Raw genomic sequence first — 18,488 nt, 5'->3', positions numbered from 1 at the left:
TTTCTCGCACAATTAAGTTAGTAGACAAGCTGTACTATACCCACTCCAGTACTCTTGCCTGGGAAATCCCATGGATGGAGGAGCCTGGCAGGCTACAGTCCATGGGGTCACAAAGAGTCAGACATGACTGATCAACTAACACACATTATAAACTGAGAATTGTGAGAGGATCTTTATTATGTAGCTAAAACACAGAACTTAGTCACCATGAGTTATGTAGGTATTGACTAACACTGGGTGTTTACTTAAACGTCTGAATTTGTGTAAACAGTTACGCTTTTGAAATACTAGTTTCATTTTAATGTTAATCCATGTTTATAATTTAAAAGATACTTTTAGACATGAGGAATGACTCTGTCATGTAACTTACTTTCAGAGACAAAGCCCCAGAACTTACTGCTGCTCCTCTGCTTGTCTTCCAGGTGATTCTGCAGCGAGATGCTGCTCTCCATAGGGATGCTCATGCTCTCGGCCACGCAAGTCTACACCATCCTGACTGTCCAGCTCTTTGCATTCTTAAACCTCCTGCCTGTAGAAGCAGACATTTTAGCAGTAAGTAAATTTAAACAGTGAAATTTATTCATGTCTGAAAACATCCCTTAAAGAAAAGTTTTTCTTTTTAAGTTCTAAATGATAGAGTGAATACTGAAATAATGGAATCTTACAAACTGTTTACCTACAAACACATGAGTTCCTATGCATATTCATTACTTGAGAGTGTAAGCGCTTGCTTCTTAGTTGGTTGGTCTCTAACGTAAGATCCCATGTGCAATAAGTACCTGATAAATGTTGCTCGTGAGAGTGTTGGTGCTCTCTTTTGAGTGTGGGTGCCCACACTGATTTACATGCTATGTGTTTTCATAGAATTTTACTGTTTTTTCTTGGTCACTAGTGTAGCTGTAATGACTCTGATAGTGATATTTTAAAACATTGTACAAACAGCCATAAACATTTTTAATTTAATGAGGAGAAGCCTAATGATTTTATCTTTGATGGTGGGTAGAATAATTTTTAGAGGAGAAGGCTGCTCATCAAAATCTTTTAGTCCTCTCTGAGCTACTGTCTTACTGTCCTCTGTACTAGGAAGTGTATATGCTTGCTATTTCTCATTTCTGTGAAGTTAGAAAAAGAAGAATTAACTGTATCTGTACGTGTGATGTGTGTGTACGCTTGGTACTGTGCTAAGGATTTATTGGTTTTTCTTTCTGGGTGCAAGTGATTTGCCTATTAATATTGGGTAAGAAAGAGAAGGGCCACAGTTGTTGCTGACCAAAGTTTATTGTGGTCCTCAGCCATGCTTCTTCATCCTGTGGCCCTTGTGGAAGGGCCTACAATCACTAGAACTTCAGAGAGCCAGGCTGGTTTCCGTACCTTTTTCGCCCTCTGTTGATTCCTGCGTTCTTTCCTTTTCATCTGAGGCAGAAGTACCAGTTGCTCAGTGATGTCCGACTCTTTGTGACCCCGTGGGCTGTAGCCCACCAGGTTCCTCAGTCCACGGGATTCTCCAGAAAGGAGTTCTGGAGTGGTTTGCCAGGGACTCTTTCCCAGGGGATCTTCCCAACCCAGGGTTCGAACTGGGGTCTCCTGTAGATTCTTTTTTTTTTTTCTTAACCTTAAATGAATGTTCACCTATTCTATGGTTCAGCTATGTGAAGGGTGAAATGATTTTCAGTGAATTGCTCTGGGAATTTGACTGGCTATGTGATATGGATCAAATACTTAGTCATTATAAATGCCTCCATTTTTAATTTTTTAACTGGAGTGTTGTAATGATTAAATAAGGTAAACTGTTTAGTATCTACACGTAGTAAATGTTTTATCTTTTTATCTTCACTGTAACTAATCATTCTCATCATCCTTCACTCACTCCCTTGGTCTTATGTGACTGTTTAAATTGTATTTTTTTTAAAGAATATTTATTTATTTAGCTATGCCAAGTCTTTGTTGCCGTGTGTAGGAGGGAGCTTTCATTGCAGCATATGGGATCTAGTTTCCCAACCAGGGATCGAACCTTTGCCCCCTGCATTGGGAGCACGGATTCTTAACCGCAGGACCACCAGGGGAGTCCCTTCAGTAGTATTTTTTAATTTAGATACAGCACAAAATGTCAGAGAGAGAAGAACAATCAGTCCTTGCCAACCTTGCTGCCTGTGCCTCAGACAGGTTAGTGTGGAATGCAGGTTGATGTCTTCTAGTGAAGGAACTATTCAGCCTGAGAGCAACTTAAATCTGGTCTTTATATTGACAGTAACGATTGAGACTGACAGGAATGCAGAGGTAGCTTGGTGGGGAGTCGGTTGTGGGGTCATGTGTCTGGGGGAAAAGAGGAACTAAAAATTGAGGCAGAGGAACCGGATGTGGTAACACAGTCATTCAGAGGAAGTGAGTTAAACGGTAGAAAACATTAGCTTTTTCTTTTAATTGAATAAGAACATCACTGTAATCTGTATTTGCAATAATAAAATTTAAGCAAGTTGGAAATCAGGTTGATTCTGGCTCCGTTTTGGACAGGTATTAGGATGTTGCTTTTGAAAAGCTGTAGCCAGTGTTAAGTGATGCTGTTTGTATGCCAGATGATTTTGTTTTTGGCAGTGAAACGCTCCCACTTGACTGTTAATTTGCTGGCAACAGTTTGGTCCAGCTAGTTGGTGAGTTCTTAGAGGACATGGGGGGCTTTCCCGATGGCTCAGTGGGTAAAGAATCTGCCTGCAGTCTACAGGAGACAGAGGAGACGCGGGCGCAAGCCGAGGTCAGGAGGGTCCCCAGGAGGAGGAAATGGCAACCCACTGCAGTGTTCTTGCCTGAAAAGCCCCATAGAGAGAGGAGCCTGGCGGGCTACCGTCCAAAGGGTTGCGAAGGTTGGACACGACTGAGACACACACAGGGTGTGGAGATGCTACTGTAGAGTGCGTCGCTGCCTGGCCGGTGAGTCCCCGAGGCCACGGGTGCCCGGAGGACAGGGCTCTGTCTTACTCGGCTTTGTTTCTGGTACCTGGTAAGAGTCACACCTGCCTCTTGAGAAACCTGTATGCAGGTCAGGAGGCAACAGTTAGACCTGGACATGGAACAACAGACTGGTTCCAAATAGGAAAAGGAGTACGTCAAGGCTGTATACTGTCACCCTGCTTATTTAACTTACATGCAGAGTACATCATGAGAAACGCTGGGCTGGAGGAAGCACAGGCTGGAATCAAGATTGCCAGGAGAAACATCAATAACCTCAGATATGCAGATGACACCACCCTTATGGCAGAAAGTGAACAACTAAAAAAGCCTCTTGATGAAAGTGAAAGAGGAGAGTGAAAAAGTTGGCTTAAAGCTCAACATTCAGAAAACTAAGATCATGGCATCTGGTCCCATCACTTCATGGGAAATAGATGGGAAAACAGTGGAAGAAGTGTCAGACTCTATTTTTTTGGGCTCCAGAATCATTTCAGATGGTGATTGCAGCCAGGAAATTAAAAGATGCTACTCCTTGGAAGGAAAGTTATGACCAACCTAGACAACATATTAAAAAGCAGAGACATTACTTTGCCAACAAAGGTCCGTCTATTCAAGGCTATGGTTTTTCCAGTGGTCATGTATGGATGTGGGAGTTGGATGGTGAAGAAAGCTGAGAGCTGAAAAATTGATGCTTTTGAACTGTGGTGTTGGAGAAGACTGCCTGGATTAGAATCCTAGTTCTTCTCATTTACTAGACCAAGTTATTTTCAAGCAGGGTATTTTATTCTATAGTCAGTCTGTAAAATTAGAATGATGATAATAATAGATGACTTATAGTATTGTCATAAAGATTAAATAAGTGAATGCCTGAATAAATGTTTAGTATGATGTCTTAAATGTTCCATAATTGTTAGCCATTTGTTACTTTTTAAGTTGAATTAGAAGACCCTGATGCTGGGAAAGATTGAAAGCAAAAGGAGAAAGGAGTAGCAGAGGATGAGGTGGTTAGATCGCGTCACTGACTCAGTGGATGTGAATTTGAGCAAACTCTGGGAGATGGTGGAGGACAGAGGAGCCTTTTGTACTGCAGTCAATGGGGTCGCAAAGAGTCAGACACAACTTGGCAAGTGAACAACAGAATTGAATTAAATTTCTGTTAGGGCTGCTGTCAAGGAGAACTAGTTAGGAGGAGACTTTTTCAAAATAAGTAGATTAAAACTAAAGCACAATAGTCATTGAGCCTGAGATTCCAGAGAGGAATAATTTTATTTCTGTTTTAACTGTGAGTGTGTTTTAATTTCACGAGCATCAGTGGCCCCCTTGCTCTCCCTTACTTTACAAAAGTGAAAGCACTTTTGTGCTAAAGATTTTTCTGTTTGTCTTGTTCATGATGGAAACTTTTTTTTTTTTAAACAATGTGATTGTAAAAAGCAGTTTGAGCAAAGTAACATTTGCTTTCCTGAGAAAAGGTAAAGGAGTTTCAAAATGAGTCTCACTCACTAACAAAACTTGGATTCCAAGTCCCAATGTTACAAGTACTATAGTTCAAGCTAGATATTTTATTTCTGGAATTCTAGCCAAAAGCATGAAACTTCTCAGTAATAGGAAGTTATAAAAGGGTACTTTAGGACAGCTGTAGGTTTTTCATTTCCTAATCTTAAAAGTACATTTTAGAAAAAGTATTGCCTGTACACATCCATCTTTTTCTTTGTGTTGATCTAGATCTATTTCCTTATTTTACGGTAGTGTCTTTGGCCTTGGAGGAGTTAAATAACTGTCTCAAGCTCAAAGCTGATCATAATTTAATCAAATCAATTAAAGGAGGGTGTTTTAATTAAGAGATTAAATGAAACATTGTGATAATGGAGGTAAAAGCACTTTGTTGACTAAAGCACTTTGAAAACCATAACAGGAAGTTGCTCAGTTGTGTCTGACTCTTTGCGACCCCACAGACTGTAGCCTATCAGGCTCCTTCGTCCATGGGATTTTCCAGGCAAGGGTACTGGTGTGGGTTCCTGTTTCCTTCTCTATTGTAAACCATAAAGCACTCTGCAAATATGAATTGTTTTTAAAATAAGAATTTACTCTGAAGCATTGCTGGCTTTCAAGTTTACTTCCAGGCTGATTATCCCAGAGGTAACAGGATAGATAGGTTCAGTGATCAAATTTGGATACTTGAGTTACAGTTTATTGAATTTATTACAAACACACAGTGAGAAGCATAGATGAAAGATGGGTATGTTAATACACTCAGGATAGGGCGAAGAGTCACACCGCCCGAATCCTGTGTTTCCTGTTGTTAGTTTCTCCAGTCCCTCTGCTCAGCTTCCCTGACGGCTCAGTGGTGCAGAGCCCGCCTGCTAATGCAGGAGACAGGCTTTGATCCCTGGGTTGGGAAGATCCCCTGGAGAAGGAAGTGGCAACCCATTCCAGTATTCTTTGCTGGGAAGTCCCATGGGCAGAAGGAGCCTGACTGGTTGCAGGCCACGGAGTCACAAAGCGTCTGACACCACTTAGCGACTAAACGATAAGACGTCTCTGTGCTGCATCCACTTTCCCTGGTGACAGTATGTTTACAGTGTAGTTGAGGATGAACAAGGGGACTAACAGATGGAAAGTGTCTGGATCCAGTGTTCGCTTGCTCTGTTGGAGAGACCTGAGGTATTTCCATCTGAGCACAGCTGTAATTTGCCGTTAACCTGCAGAGCTGTTGATCCACCTGTCTCTGGCAAATGACACATGAGGCTAGAATGAGGATCCCCAGTGGGTGTTTGACGTAAGGACAGCAATCTGGATGTGTGACCTAATCCATGTTGTGAACGTTTAAGATTTGCATCATCCTTCCGTCTTGTGCTGTCTGTACATAGCACTTGCTTTGCTCACTCCTTTTAATCTGTATTCACACTAATTGTGTACAGTTTTTTCTGTCTTTGGCCTAGAGTTTACTGACAGCTACCTTAACTTCTGTTTCACTGTGTACATTTCACCTGTGTTTCAGAAGTTACTTGTTTACCATTTTTGCTTAGTTCCATGTCTTCCTCCTTTCTTTTGTTTTCCTTAAAGCATATTGAATACAGCATCTTAAATAATGCAGCAAGCTCATTTTACAGTTATCATTACTGTTCTCCTCCATTATAAAAGTATAGCAGAGTATAGCAGATCTTTGTTTTGTTCTGTTTTGGTGGAGGACTGAAATACTGTAGCATAGGGATCTGTGTCTATATGGAAGGGGGGAGTTATTAAAGAGATTGGATACCTTCAGCTCTCTGTGTGTATGTATTTCATTGAGTTTAGATCTTTCATTTTCAGTCCTGGATAAAAATGTTCAGATTACTTAAAAAATGGCAGTCTTAAAAGGATGGTTTGATACTCCTTCTTTCTCTGGGGAAAAGGCATCTTTCAAAGCTAGGTCCAGAAATCCAGTAAATCTCTTCTTTTATATCTAGACCCTTATAATATAGAGAAAATAAAATGGAATTCTTGCTGGAAAATAATCTGTCTAGAAAATTTCTTGCTAGGGAATTGTCTATGGGGAAAAACTCAGGAAGACAGTAAGTAGTTAAATGTTACAGAATTATTGTTTCTGTTTAATAATAATTACATGAAATCAGAATCCAACTGAAACAGTTGTATATGTAGTAAATTTTGTCAGTATATTCCTTTCTTAGTGGATGTGCATTTACAAAATTGAATTATTGTGATAAGCTGTGATAGTAAATCAGAACCATGGAAATGACAATTTAAATAATTTAACAGCCATTTTGTTTTTAATGTTATGTGTACATTGTTGTAACTTGATTGTTTTTAATTTTATATTTAGTATAATTTTGAAAACGCATCTCAGACATTTGATGACCTTCCAGCAAGGTTTGGTTATAGACTTCCAGCTGAAGGTTTAAAGGTAAGAAAATAGTAATATATGATTAAAATTATAGGATATTTAATAAAGCTATCTTTATTGATCTTTATTTGTTTAAAGAATGAAAATATTTCTGTTACTTATAAAACCTATATATATTCTTTCATAAAGGGCTCAGACTATTGACAAGGTATGAAAAAGAAAGTGAAAATTACTTGTGATTGTATTTTATTATTCTGAACTAGCTGCTATTAGCATTTGACATGATATTTCAGACCTGTTCTTCTAGAATATGTGCTATGTGTTTGTTGAGATATATGTACAAATATTTGTGCATATATATTTATGTACACAGATAATGAACCTATATTTAGTACTCATAGAAATATGTCACTTGGTTACCTGCCATTTTTACTGAATTGTAAACTAGAACATCTTTTCATGCTAATAGATGAGGATCTGCATTTTAGTTTGCTGTGCCTGCATGGTTTTGCAATATTATGAAATACTATGGATTTTTGAATGTTTTTGTTTAATTTTTTTACTGTGGATATTTAGCTTGTCCAGTTTTTGTTAATGACTTTGCCCATTTTTAAATTAAAATGTCCATTCTTATTGATATGTAAGAATTTATATTGAAAGTATTAATCTATTATTTGCCTTATATGCCTCAGATAGTTGTCCTTCATCTTTTAACTTTAAAGTTTCAGAAGTTATATTTGTGTATTATAGTTGCATATTATTATCTTTCTCTTCTACCTCTGGAGTCATGCTTAAAAAAAATCCTTCCGTGCTCCAATATAAGGTTTTTATGTTATGTAAGTGAGAATACATGAAGTTGTGTATATATGTACCACAGAATGTTTTCAGTTTGTTCTGCCATAAAGATGTTACTCTCAACTAGGATACCAGGCATCTCTGGGAAGGACGTACCAATTTTTAAGTTTTTCAAAGATAAAAAACCCCAGTATTGTACAACTATTTGTCATTGTAAAAATATTTAAGCAGGAAAGAGGTGTGTGGAGGAGAAAGGAAAAAGCTCTCCTGCGCCCTCTTTGTCTCCTGTACACGTTTCCTCTTTAGGCTTCAGCATCAGGTTGTTACGTGCTCTCACAGTCTTCAGGTCCTTTTCTAAATATCCAGTGCTTTTTAGTTCACACATTTATGAACTTGTAAAGTTCATAAGTGGTTATCATTATGTATATGAAAGGTTTCTTAATTTTTATAATGAATCCCATTCTAGCTAATTTATCCAGAAAGGAATTTATGAAGGGATAGAGATGTTGAGAGTATCGCAGCCTGGAGAAGCAGTTGCCAGATTGTTTCAGCAATAACACCCAGAAGTGCCTTGTGGAACCGCCATGATAAAAGATTGATGGCAGCCACTGACCTCCAGAGAAAAGCACAGAGCCTGTCTCTGACCAGGAAGCTTCTGTGGTCTTAAAACAGCCTGCCTCTATGTCTGCCCAAGCTCGTCAAAGAGATACCCTTTGCCAAACTGTTTCCTCAAATCTATCACCTGGATTTTGCTAATCGACAGACTCTAAACCACACAGTCTAGAAAAGCTATGACAAAGTTAGACAGCATATTAAAAAGCAGAGACGTTACTTTGCCGACAAAGGTCCGTCTAGTCAAAGCTGTGGTTTTTCCAGTAGTCATGTATGGATGTGAGAGTTGGACCATAAAGAAACCTGAGCGGTGAAGAATTGATGCTTTTGAATTGCAATAAATTGAAACCAGGTGTGAATATCAAACCAGATATTCAAGGAAATCAGTCCCAAATATTCATTGGAAGGACTGAAGCTGAAGCTGAAATTCCAATGCTTTGGCCACCTGATGCGAAGAATTTACTTGTTAGAAAAGACCCTGATGCTGGGAAAGATTGAAGGCAGAAGGAGAAGGGGACAACAGAGGATGAGATGGTTGGATGGCATCACTAACTCAATGGATATGAGTTTGAGCAAACTCCAGGAGTTGGTGATGGACAGGGAGGCCTAGCGTGTTGCAGTCCATGGGGTCACAAAGAGTCGAACACGACTGAGGGACTGAGCTGAGATCAGTTATGAGCTGTATATTGATACTGTAGCAACTTACCTGGCTGTGAGGGAGGCTGGATAATACAGTCCTTGTTATTGTTATTTTTGTTGTTTTGGTCTACTTTGGGAAGGTAGGATCATAGTGTGGGAACAGTGGTTTCAAAAACTTTGGGCACTATGAAAGAAAGGTATCCACTATTGTATTTACATTTGATTCCCCCACCTCTCCATATTAGCTTATGTCTTAGAGATCTTTCCACAGCCTTGCTTGGTATTCTGTAACATGAATGACCACAGTTTATTCGTCATATTCTATTAATAAATATTCAGATATTTTGGTTTCTTATCTAAAGTCAGTTATTTTATTAGGATAGGGGTTTGGAAGTGTAATAAATGAGTGCATGGGTATTTATATCTAAAATTTTCTTAGATGCACCAAATTACTTTTCTAAAAAACTGTACTAATGGGTATAAGAATATCCATTTTCCTACAGCCTTGCCAATCCTGGATATTATCAGTCTTTTAAACTTTTGCCAATCTGATGGGCCAAAGAACTATCTTGTTTTAATTTGCATTTCTCTGATTACCAGCGATTTTGAGCTGGCAGCCTTTCTTCCATTCAGCATAAAGAGTCTGACCATCCTTTTTCAGTGAAGAACCTTTCTGCTTAGTAAGCTTGTTTTAAACAGTTTCATTAACTCCTGATAACCATAGTCTTATTGTAGCTCTTCTGTGCTATTGTAAATTTTGTTGTTTAGTCAGTAAGTTACTTCCGACTCTTTTGCAACCCCAGGGATTATAACCTTCCAGGCTCCTCTGTGCATGGGATTTCCTAGGCAAGAATATTGGAGTGGGTTTGCCATTTTCTTTTCCAGGGGATCTTCGAGACCTCGGAGCCTAACCGGACTGTCCTGCCTTAGCAGGCAGATTCTTTACCACTGAGCCACCTGGGAAGCTCATTGTACATTTAGTTTACGTTTAAAAGGTATTTTGACAACTGTGTTTATTCACTGCCTGGGGAAAAAAAATTGTGTTAAATATCTGCCTGCTTTTACCCTGTAGTTATAGGGCAAGCCCAATAGGTGAAATACAGTGATAGTAAAGAGACTATCCTAACAAACTGCAAATTGTTGGATCATTATAGACAGCTTTTATAGTTGCATGACTGGCTTGTCTTTGCCCAGAATCAGAATTCACAAACGCTAGCCTACTTCTTAGGAGAAGGCAATGGCACCCCACTCCAGTACTCTTGCCTTGAAAATCCCATGGAAGGAGGAGCCTGGTGGGCTGAGGTCCATGGGGTCGCTAAGAGTCGGACACGACTGAGCGACTTCACTTTCACTTTCACTTTCATGCATTGGAGAAGGAACTGGCAACCCACTCCAGTGTTCTTGCCTGGAGAGTCCCAGGGACGGGGGAGCCTGGCGGGCTGCCGTCTATGGGGTCGCACGGAGTCGGACATGACTGAAGCGACTTAGCAGCAGCAGCAGAGCAGCCTACTTGTTGTTTATAAGGAGGACTTGACGATAAAGTGGACGTGGCTCACAGTAGTGTAATGTCTATAAAACTGATTAAACAGGTGTGTTAAAAATATAACCAAATTAATTTAAAAATATTGTATGGTTATAGCATTAAGAGACATAGCTGAGAAATATTTTTACTTTTGAGCTTTGTCCAGAGTGTTTAGTTGGGATAGTTTTTGTAGGCTTATGTTCTGTAGACAGAATCTGTATATTTTATAATAGTATAAAATATTAGTATAAAATATAGTAAAAAATTCTGTAGAATCTGTAGCTTTTATAATAGTATCACCGAATTCCAACATTTATAAAAGATTAGATATGTATGGTATGACACATATCAATTGAAATTCTGTTTGCATTCCATTTACATATGCCCCAATTAAGCTAATAGTAACAAAAGAAAATTTTAGCTTTAATGTAAAAATGTGAATCTTATAAGAATTAAAATATGTCCTGGTAGTGTTGTTGAAGTTTTAAAAGAAAGATTTGATATTTTTACCTGGGGAAAACTCTTTGTTTTTGGTTATATATTTTAATTGGCTGTTTTAGCCAGTACCTTTAACAGAAAACCTTTTTTTTTTTTTTTTTTTTTTTGAGACCTTATTGTCTGTGCCTCAGATCTAAAAGGAAGACGTATGACATCAGTATGTTCTTTTAAGTCTAAATATCCTATAAGAGACCTAAACATTGTCCAGAGTTAGATCCTCCCAAGGAGTTCCTTACTGAGAGCCCCCGTCAGACACTGCGGAAGGTCTTTAACCTCTCAGTTTGATGTTGTCATTCCATTCTCTCTCCTGCCTCACTAAAATAAAACTTACAAGTAAGTGTTATTCTTTTGCCATATCCTTGCCAAGACTTACCATCAGAATTAAAGGATTGCCCGCTTGATGGGGTGTGAAGCGCTGTCTTACTGCTTTTACTTGGGATTTCTTGAATAATTAGTGATATCGAACATTAGTGAGATGTGCGTGTATGTATGCTAAGTCACTCAGTCATGTCTGACTCTTTGCCACCCCATGGACTGTAGCCTGCCAGGCTCCTCTGTCCATGGATTCTCCAGGCAAGAATACTGGAGTGGGTTGCCATGCCCTCCTCTAGAAGATCTTCCCGACCCAGGGATTGAATCCACATCTCTTACGTCTACCTGCATGTAACATTATATAATTATTAGTGAGATATAGCATTATTGGTCAAGCAGGCTTCTAGTTTGTCTGTATTTTAACCCATTTTTGTATTGGTTTGTAAATCTTTAAAATATTGACTTTTAGGAGTCCAGACACTAATCTCTTAGTTCAGTTTAGTCCAGTCGCTCAGTTGTGTCCAACTCTTTGCGGCCCCACGGACGGCAGCACACCAGGCTTCCCTGTCCATCACCAACTCCCGAAGCTTGCTCAAACTCATATCCATCAAGTTGGTGATGCCATCCAACCATCTCATCCTCTGTCATCCCCTTCTCTTCCCGTCTTCAATCTTTCCCAGCATCAGGTTCTTTTCCAGTGAGTCAGTTCTTCCCATCAGGTGGCCAAAGTATTGGAGTTTCAGCTTCAGCATCAGTCCTTCCAATGAATATTCAGGACTGATTTCCTTTAGGATTGAATGGTTTGATCTTCTTGAAGTCTAAGGGACTCTCAAGCATCTTCTCCAACACCTCAATTTAAAAACATCAATTCTTTGGCGCTCAGATTTCTTAATCTTTTAGTTACATTGCTTATAAATATTTTCTTCTTTGTGTTTTTTAACTTAAAATTGCCTTTTAAAATTATGCCTAAGTTTAAATTAATGTAGACATCTTTTTTGATGTTTTGCATTTTCTGTATCTTAAGTAATCCTCCCCTACCCTGAGGCCTTGAAATATTTTTCTCTGTTTACTCCAAAATTTGTAAATTTCCCCCATACCCTTCACTCCATGCTTGGGAGGTCTTTAATCTACCCAGGATTATTTTATTGTATAGTGTAAAATAGGCCCCTACTTTTACCTTTTTGAACGAATACCCAACTACTAAAGCATCATTATTGCATAGTCAGGATTTTATCATGTAGATTAGTAATGCTAACAAAGTTTCTGATTAGACTGTCTGCATATTACCAGTATCATTGGAATAATTCAGTTATATACCAAAGGCCAGTCTCAGGGGGATCAATATTTTCTAGGTTTCTTGTTTCTTTGCTTTTAAGAAGTGCCTTGACAAGTAGGGGGAATAATAATGATTATTAAAAATTCAAATCAAGATTATCTCTGAAAGGTAAGCCTAGTATTTGGGGTTTCCTGAGTATTCCTGTCAATGGCAAATCTTGTTTTCAGTAAAACACCTTTTGGGCTGGATTTACCATGCTCTTTTTTTTTTTTAAACATGTATTTATTTATCTGGCTGCATGAGGTCTTAGTTGAGACAGACGAACTCTTATTAGTTAAAGTGTGTGGGATCTAGTGCCCTAGCCAGGAGTCGAGCCAGGGCTCCCAGCACTGGGAGCACACAGTCTCAGGCACTGGACCACCAGGGAAGTCTGGTACCGTGATGTTTGTAGACAGTGTTTTTGTAACCTGGTACTCAGCCTAAGTTCTTCATGTCAACGAGAAGACAGAAGATAAAGATCTTGGCAGGTAGATTCATCCTTGACTGCCTTTCCTCATATATAGACAGACAAAGGACAAATAAAGGATTTCCTCTTATGATTAGTTTTTTTCTTCTGAACTTTATTCTTAAATTAGTGCCTTATAGCATCATCACCAGTTAATTTTTCACAAACTGTACTATTCTTTGAAAATAAATTTACTAGTTAATTTTAGGATTATTTTATAAGAAATCATTTTGTTTAATGTAAAGACGAGATTAGAAGAGAATGGTTTTTGTTTTTTTTGCTGTGAAGGAAAATGCAAATATAGCAAGGAAATGTGGTTGTTGTGAGACTTCCTTCGCTTCCTTTGCAGCAGATACTCAGGAGGGATTCAGGGCCGCTGCTGTGTCTTTCCTCCAGACACCGCACAGCTTTGTGACAGGAGGAGGTCTTGGCTAAGGCCGACCGTGCGTGGCTGCCTCTCTCCTAAGAACTGCTGCAATGTGTGTCACCTATGAGCTGTTGCAATATCACTGTCAATTTGTTGGCTAAAACTGAGGTCAGAGTTTCCTTTTTGAAGGAAAAATAAGGAAATAGGGCCATCAAAACAAGGAATAAAGCCACTTGGCTATGCATAAAAGGAGAATTCTAAAATACAAAGGCATTTTCAATTGCACAAACTTCGATCATATTCAAAGAATGCTTCTTCAGTGACTTTTGAACATATAAACTAAGCCTTTTCCTGTTAATTTCAAAGGTGATGATTGCTTATTCATGTATTACTGAATCAAGGAATATAGAATCTCGTTAAAGACAGAAAATAATGAAGAATTATTTCATCATGTTAGCTTTTCACTTAGATGTGGGGGAGCTGGAGACAGCATAAAAGGGAGGGCCTGAGAAGAGCGCACGAGAAAATCTACGGCATCTCACCCTCACCCGTCTTAGGTGGGATTCCTAAAATCCAACCTTGGTTCTTCTCCTTTGTTCCACGGTTTGGGCCCTCGTCTCTTCCACCATCCTCGGACCCGCCCATGTTGTTCTGTTTGTTCTCCTGCCACCTTGGAAGTAAAAGCAGGCTTAGATTCTGATACTGTAAATCAACGTAGTCAGCCCACACACATCCCTGCCTCACTACTGGGCATTTCTGGTGTCTGTTCGCTTAGTAGTTTTCATTAGATTTTCTTGCTGGCTTTATCAATTTGATATGGTAAAAATTGGTAATTACCTTAAAAAAAAGGTAATTTTTTATTCCTTTGCCCATGAAAACCTATTTTTCTGGTTGTAAGAGTAATATATGGTCACTATAAAAATTAAGATGATGTAGGATGTGAAAAGAAGAATTTGAAAATCATCCATTTATGTATATTACTTTGCAACTTCTTGAAATTTGGCAATATAATAACATATCTAAATATCATGGGTATCTTTTCATGTAAAAATATATGTATTCATAGCATCACTAGAAATTCTGTAATTTATTGCAGTGCTGGAATTATACCATAATGTGCCAATCCCTTGTGTCATTATACATTTAGGTTGCTCTTAATTTTAAAAATTATGAAATATTGGAAATAGAATAGTGTAGGGAAACAACAGAATACCAGTATACCTACTATTTAGATGTGAATATTTTACCATTTTTTAAAGAAGAAATAAAGTGTTACCAATACCACTGAAACATTCTTTTTATCCTCCCAGTTAGGTTCCCTCATAGATAATCATTACCCTGAAATTTATGTGTATATTTCCCATTTAATGTTATAAAACATGTTACCTTATGAACACTGTTGTGCATGCTTTTATGTTTCATGAGGCTTTTAAACTTGCCTTTTTCATCCAACAATGTATTTGAAATTCATGTTATTATATAGTCTTAATTCATTTCAATGAATAGTACTTCATTTTATGACTATGCTACAATTTATTTTTTTATTCTTTTATTGGTAGATATGTAAGATGCCAGTTTTTAGCTATTATATAGTGTTGCACTGAATAGCCTTAAAAATATCTCCTTGCATACAGTATAATTAAAGGTCATTTCACACTCATCAGATTAGTGAGAAAAAAGTCTTATCAGTGGCTGACAAGGAAATGGGAAACCAAGTTTTCTTGTGTATGGCTGGTATATGAACTTCTGACCATTTTGGAGAGATTGATAGTATCTTCTTCTCTAAATTAGAGTTTGCCATGGTGAAATAATTTACTTTCCCCCATACTTACTGCATTTCTTATTTCATTTAATAAAGAAATCAGTGATCATCATCTTTGAAATTGACAGAAAATCCAGTACCGACACCAACACACATTATTTTGTGTCGCTCCCCCTACTTTTATCTGCGAGCCTGCACCACCCCTGCTTGCTATTCACCATTCTCTTTGAACACTGCATACTGAAATCATTTCAGCAGTTAGGATCTGACCATTGCTATCGGTAATTTGAAGTTCTGACCCCCTTAATCCAGCCTGATAACCAGACTATATTCAACTTTAGTTAACTAGATTGTGCTCAACTCTAACTGAGTTATTGTAGAAGGAAATGACTACCCACTCCAGTATTCTTGCCCGGGAAATCCCATGAAAGAGGAGCCTGGCAGGCCACAGCCCAGAGGGTTGTAAAGAGTCGGACACGACTTACGTACTCAGCACATGACTGGCTTGTGATAATGACAAATTGCAGACACTTATGATGATGACATATTACTCAGGATTCACTTTTGTTTGTAAAACTGAAGGGGAATTTCTGTACTGTCTCTTAAGTTTTCACAGATTTACTTTCTTTGTTTCTGAACTTTTTGTTATCAAGGATTTTGTTAAGAACTCTAATTGATTAACACATTTAAAGCTTTTATGTTCTCAGAGGATTTGCCAAGTACTATGGACTATAAAATATGAATAAATAGTCCTTACTGATGTCTATTGATTATATGACAATATAGAAGACCATTTTAAAGGACATGTAATTACAGTGTAAGTTCAGTTCACTTAGAATTCCTCTTTTTAAAAGAAACCATCTTGTTGGATGTATCAAGTCCTACAAGTGTACCAGTCTTTTGAGCTTTTAATCTTCGACTTTGTTGATTCACCGTGTGTGTGCTGAAGTCGCTTCAGTCGTGTCCCAGTCTGCGACTCTGGGGGCTATAGCCTGCAAGGCCTGTCTGTGCATGGAGGCTCTCCAGGCAAGAACACTTAGGTGGGTTGCCATGTCCTCCTCCAGGGGATCTTCCTGACCCAGGGGTCAAGCCTGTGTCTCAGCATGTCTCCTGCATCGGCAAGTGGATTGTTTACTGCTGACTCTGCCATGTAAATCCCTGTTGGTTCAAAATGAAGTGGCAGGTTTTAATTTTTCCTGAGAATGGTAACGGTATGTGCGGGTATGCTGGTGAAACAGTGTGCCACCTATTGCTAGCTAAGAAGCATTGTCCACCAGAGGGCGCAGTGATTTTGTTTTCTCTACGTGCACAGAGAAGCCTGTACTGAGTGGACTTTCCTCCTAGAGCTTGAGATTTATAAAATCAAAATCCTGACAAATAGCTACTTCTATGTTAGGTAAAACTCAAGGCAACAATCCTTATGTTTTTATATATTATGTTGTTATTTTTTTTTAATAAAGTTTTATTAAAGTATAAAAGAGATAGAAAAAGCTTCTGACATAGGCATCAGAAGGGGGCAAAAGAGTACCCCTATGTTGTATTTTTAAGAATCAAATTTGATACTAGAATTAAATCTGCCCTTAAGTCTTAAAAGATAGGTTCTGAAAAGAGAAGAAATATAGCTTAGTAGCAGCATGTCAAAATTTTGTTGAAAGGACTGTAATGTGTTTGTCAAAAGCCTAATTTGGTTTTATGGTGCATCAGTTGACATGTAGTATCTAGAAAAGGTTAAAGTGTGATATTTCCTGTCTGTTGTTGTATTGGTCAGATCACTTATAGTAGTATATTATTAGGTTTGGGCACCAGATTGAACTATAGTAAAGTTTAAGAACCAAGTCAAACGTCACCTTTTCTGTTGCTGCCTCACATAGAATAATTTTCTCTGATCTGTGCATTTGTACTGCATGTTGTTTTTATTTTGTTTTATCTTGTTGAACTTAAACTAATGAGTAATGGTTAAGGGGTGTTTTACTGCCTAAGAGGAGAGTAATCTCCAGCAGTTTGTGAAAAGGGAATTAAATGTACCTTGTATGTGAAAGTTACTAGTAGATTTTAGAAGAATGGTCTAACAAAGCATGAGAGAAAATGGCAGTGGATCTTTTTAACATTCTAGAAACAAATTAATCTGTCACATGTTAGGAAAACGTTAGCTGATAAAGTCTGATTGACCAGTGTGACTCTTTTTGTCTGTGTTTGAATGTAAAAGTTATGACAGGTTCGATTAACATCTTTATCATTTGAAATTATTGTATTAAACTTTAGAATCAACCTTAACTGCCTTTTAGGCTAACGATTTGTTCATTTTTGTAAAAGTGCATTTCTCTTCTTATTGCCCATTTTGTTCTTCCCCTGTTTTTTGGGGTTTTTTTGGTCCAGCACGGGGAGTAAGGCAGAGTGGTTGAGAATGTAGGGTCTGGAGCTAGACTTCCTGGGATTACATGCCTACTCTGTGTAAGCTCTTAGGCAAGTTACCTAACTCTTGAGACTCAGTTTCCTCCTCTTTACAATAAGGATATAACAATAGGAGTTACCTCATCGGGTTGTTTCAAAGATTAAATGAATCAGGGCGTTTAAAGGGCATAGGGCCTGACACAGTGCTCAGTGCCATGGCTCAGCAAAAGTTAACTGACTGCCTTTACTGCAGTTATTAGTTATTAATAACTTCAGGCATTCACGGACAAAACAGCCCACTGCTTTTTTTTCCTTCATGCTTTTACTTTTATATTCTTACAAAGGGAACGATGCTCTGTTCCCTTGCTTTCAGCATTTTGTTGACATTATCATTGCATATACTCTCCTTACCCTAGGTCAGGAAGATTCCCTGGAGGAGGGCATGGCAACCCACTCCAGTACTCTTGCCTGAAAAATCCCATGGCCAGAGGAGCCTGGTGGGCTACAGTCCATAGGGTCGCAAAGAGCTAGACATGGCTAAAGATACAGTGCGCACACACACTCTTCTTAGTTTTGTTCACTGTATGGTTGCTGTTCAGTTCAGACTGAAGGGGAGAGAGTCTGAGGCTTTTCAGCCTGAAACAGGCCTATAAATAAAACCATTGTATTAAATTATCTGTCTCTTTTTGACTTCACTAACAGTGTGATTTATCAACCAAAGTCATTCTCTCATAACACTTACCCTGCAGTTTCACAGTTCTAAATACTTTGGAAGTGTTAAAACACAATTATATTCAGAATGATTTTTGACTTTAGGTTATTTGAATTTTCCAGTTAAAACATGGTAACCCAGACCACTTTGGAAAACTGAATTGCTTGGTGATATTTACTAAAGCTTGAGACTCTGTGATCCTGCTTGATATCCTATAGTTCCTCTTTGTGCATAAACATCCTGCACATGTGTTCATGAAAATACTTGTGCTGGAAAGTTTATAACAACACTGTTTGCAGTAGTGCCTACTATA

The 18,488-nt window shown here is 38.3% G+C and overlaps 1 protein-coding gene across 3 annotated transcripts in view; it reads left to right on the top strand.

The window, feature by feature from the left end:
* The window catches only part of RNF13 (ring finger protein 13), a 119,813-nt gene that overhangs the window by 31,641 nt on the left and 69,684 nt on the right, over nucleotides 1–18,488 (top strand). For all 3 annotated transcript variants that reach the window (XM_065942465.1, XM_065942463.1, XM_065942464.1), the window contains exons 2-3: nucleotides 423–552; nucleotides 6,764–6,844. In XM_065942465.1, the coding sequence (XP_065798537.1) occupies nucleotides 439–552; nucleotides 6,764–6,844 (195 nt within the window). In that variant the 5' untranslated portion in view covers nucleotides 423–438. The remainder of the gene's footprint in view (nucleotides 1–422; nucleotides 553–6,763; nucleotides 6,845–18,488) is intronic.

The sequence above is a fragment of the Muntiacus reevesi genome, chromosome 8 (genome assembly GCF_963930625.1).
Source record: "Muntiacus reevesi chromosome 8, mMunRee1.1, whole genome shotgun sequence".
NCBI classification, from domain to species: domain Eukaryota; kingdom Metazoa; phylum Chordata; class Mammalia; order Artiodactyla; family Cervidae; genus Muntiacus; species Muntiacus reevesi.
This window is presented reverse-complemented; position numbering and strand designations above follow the sequence as displayed.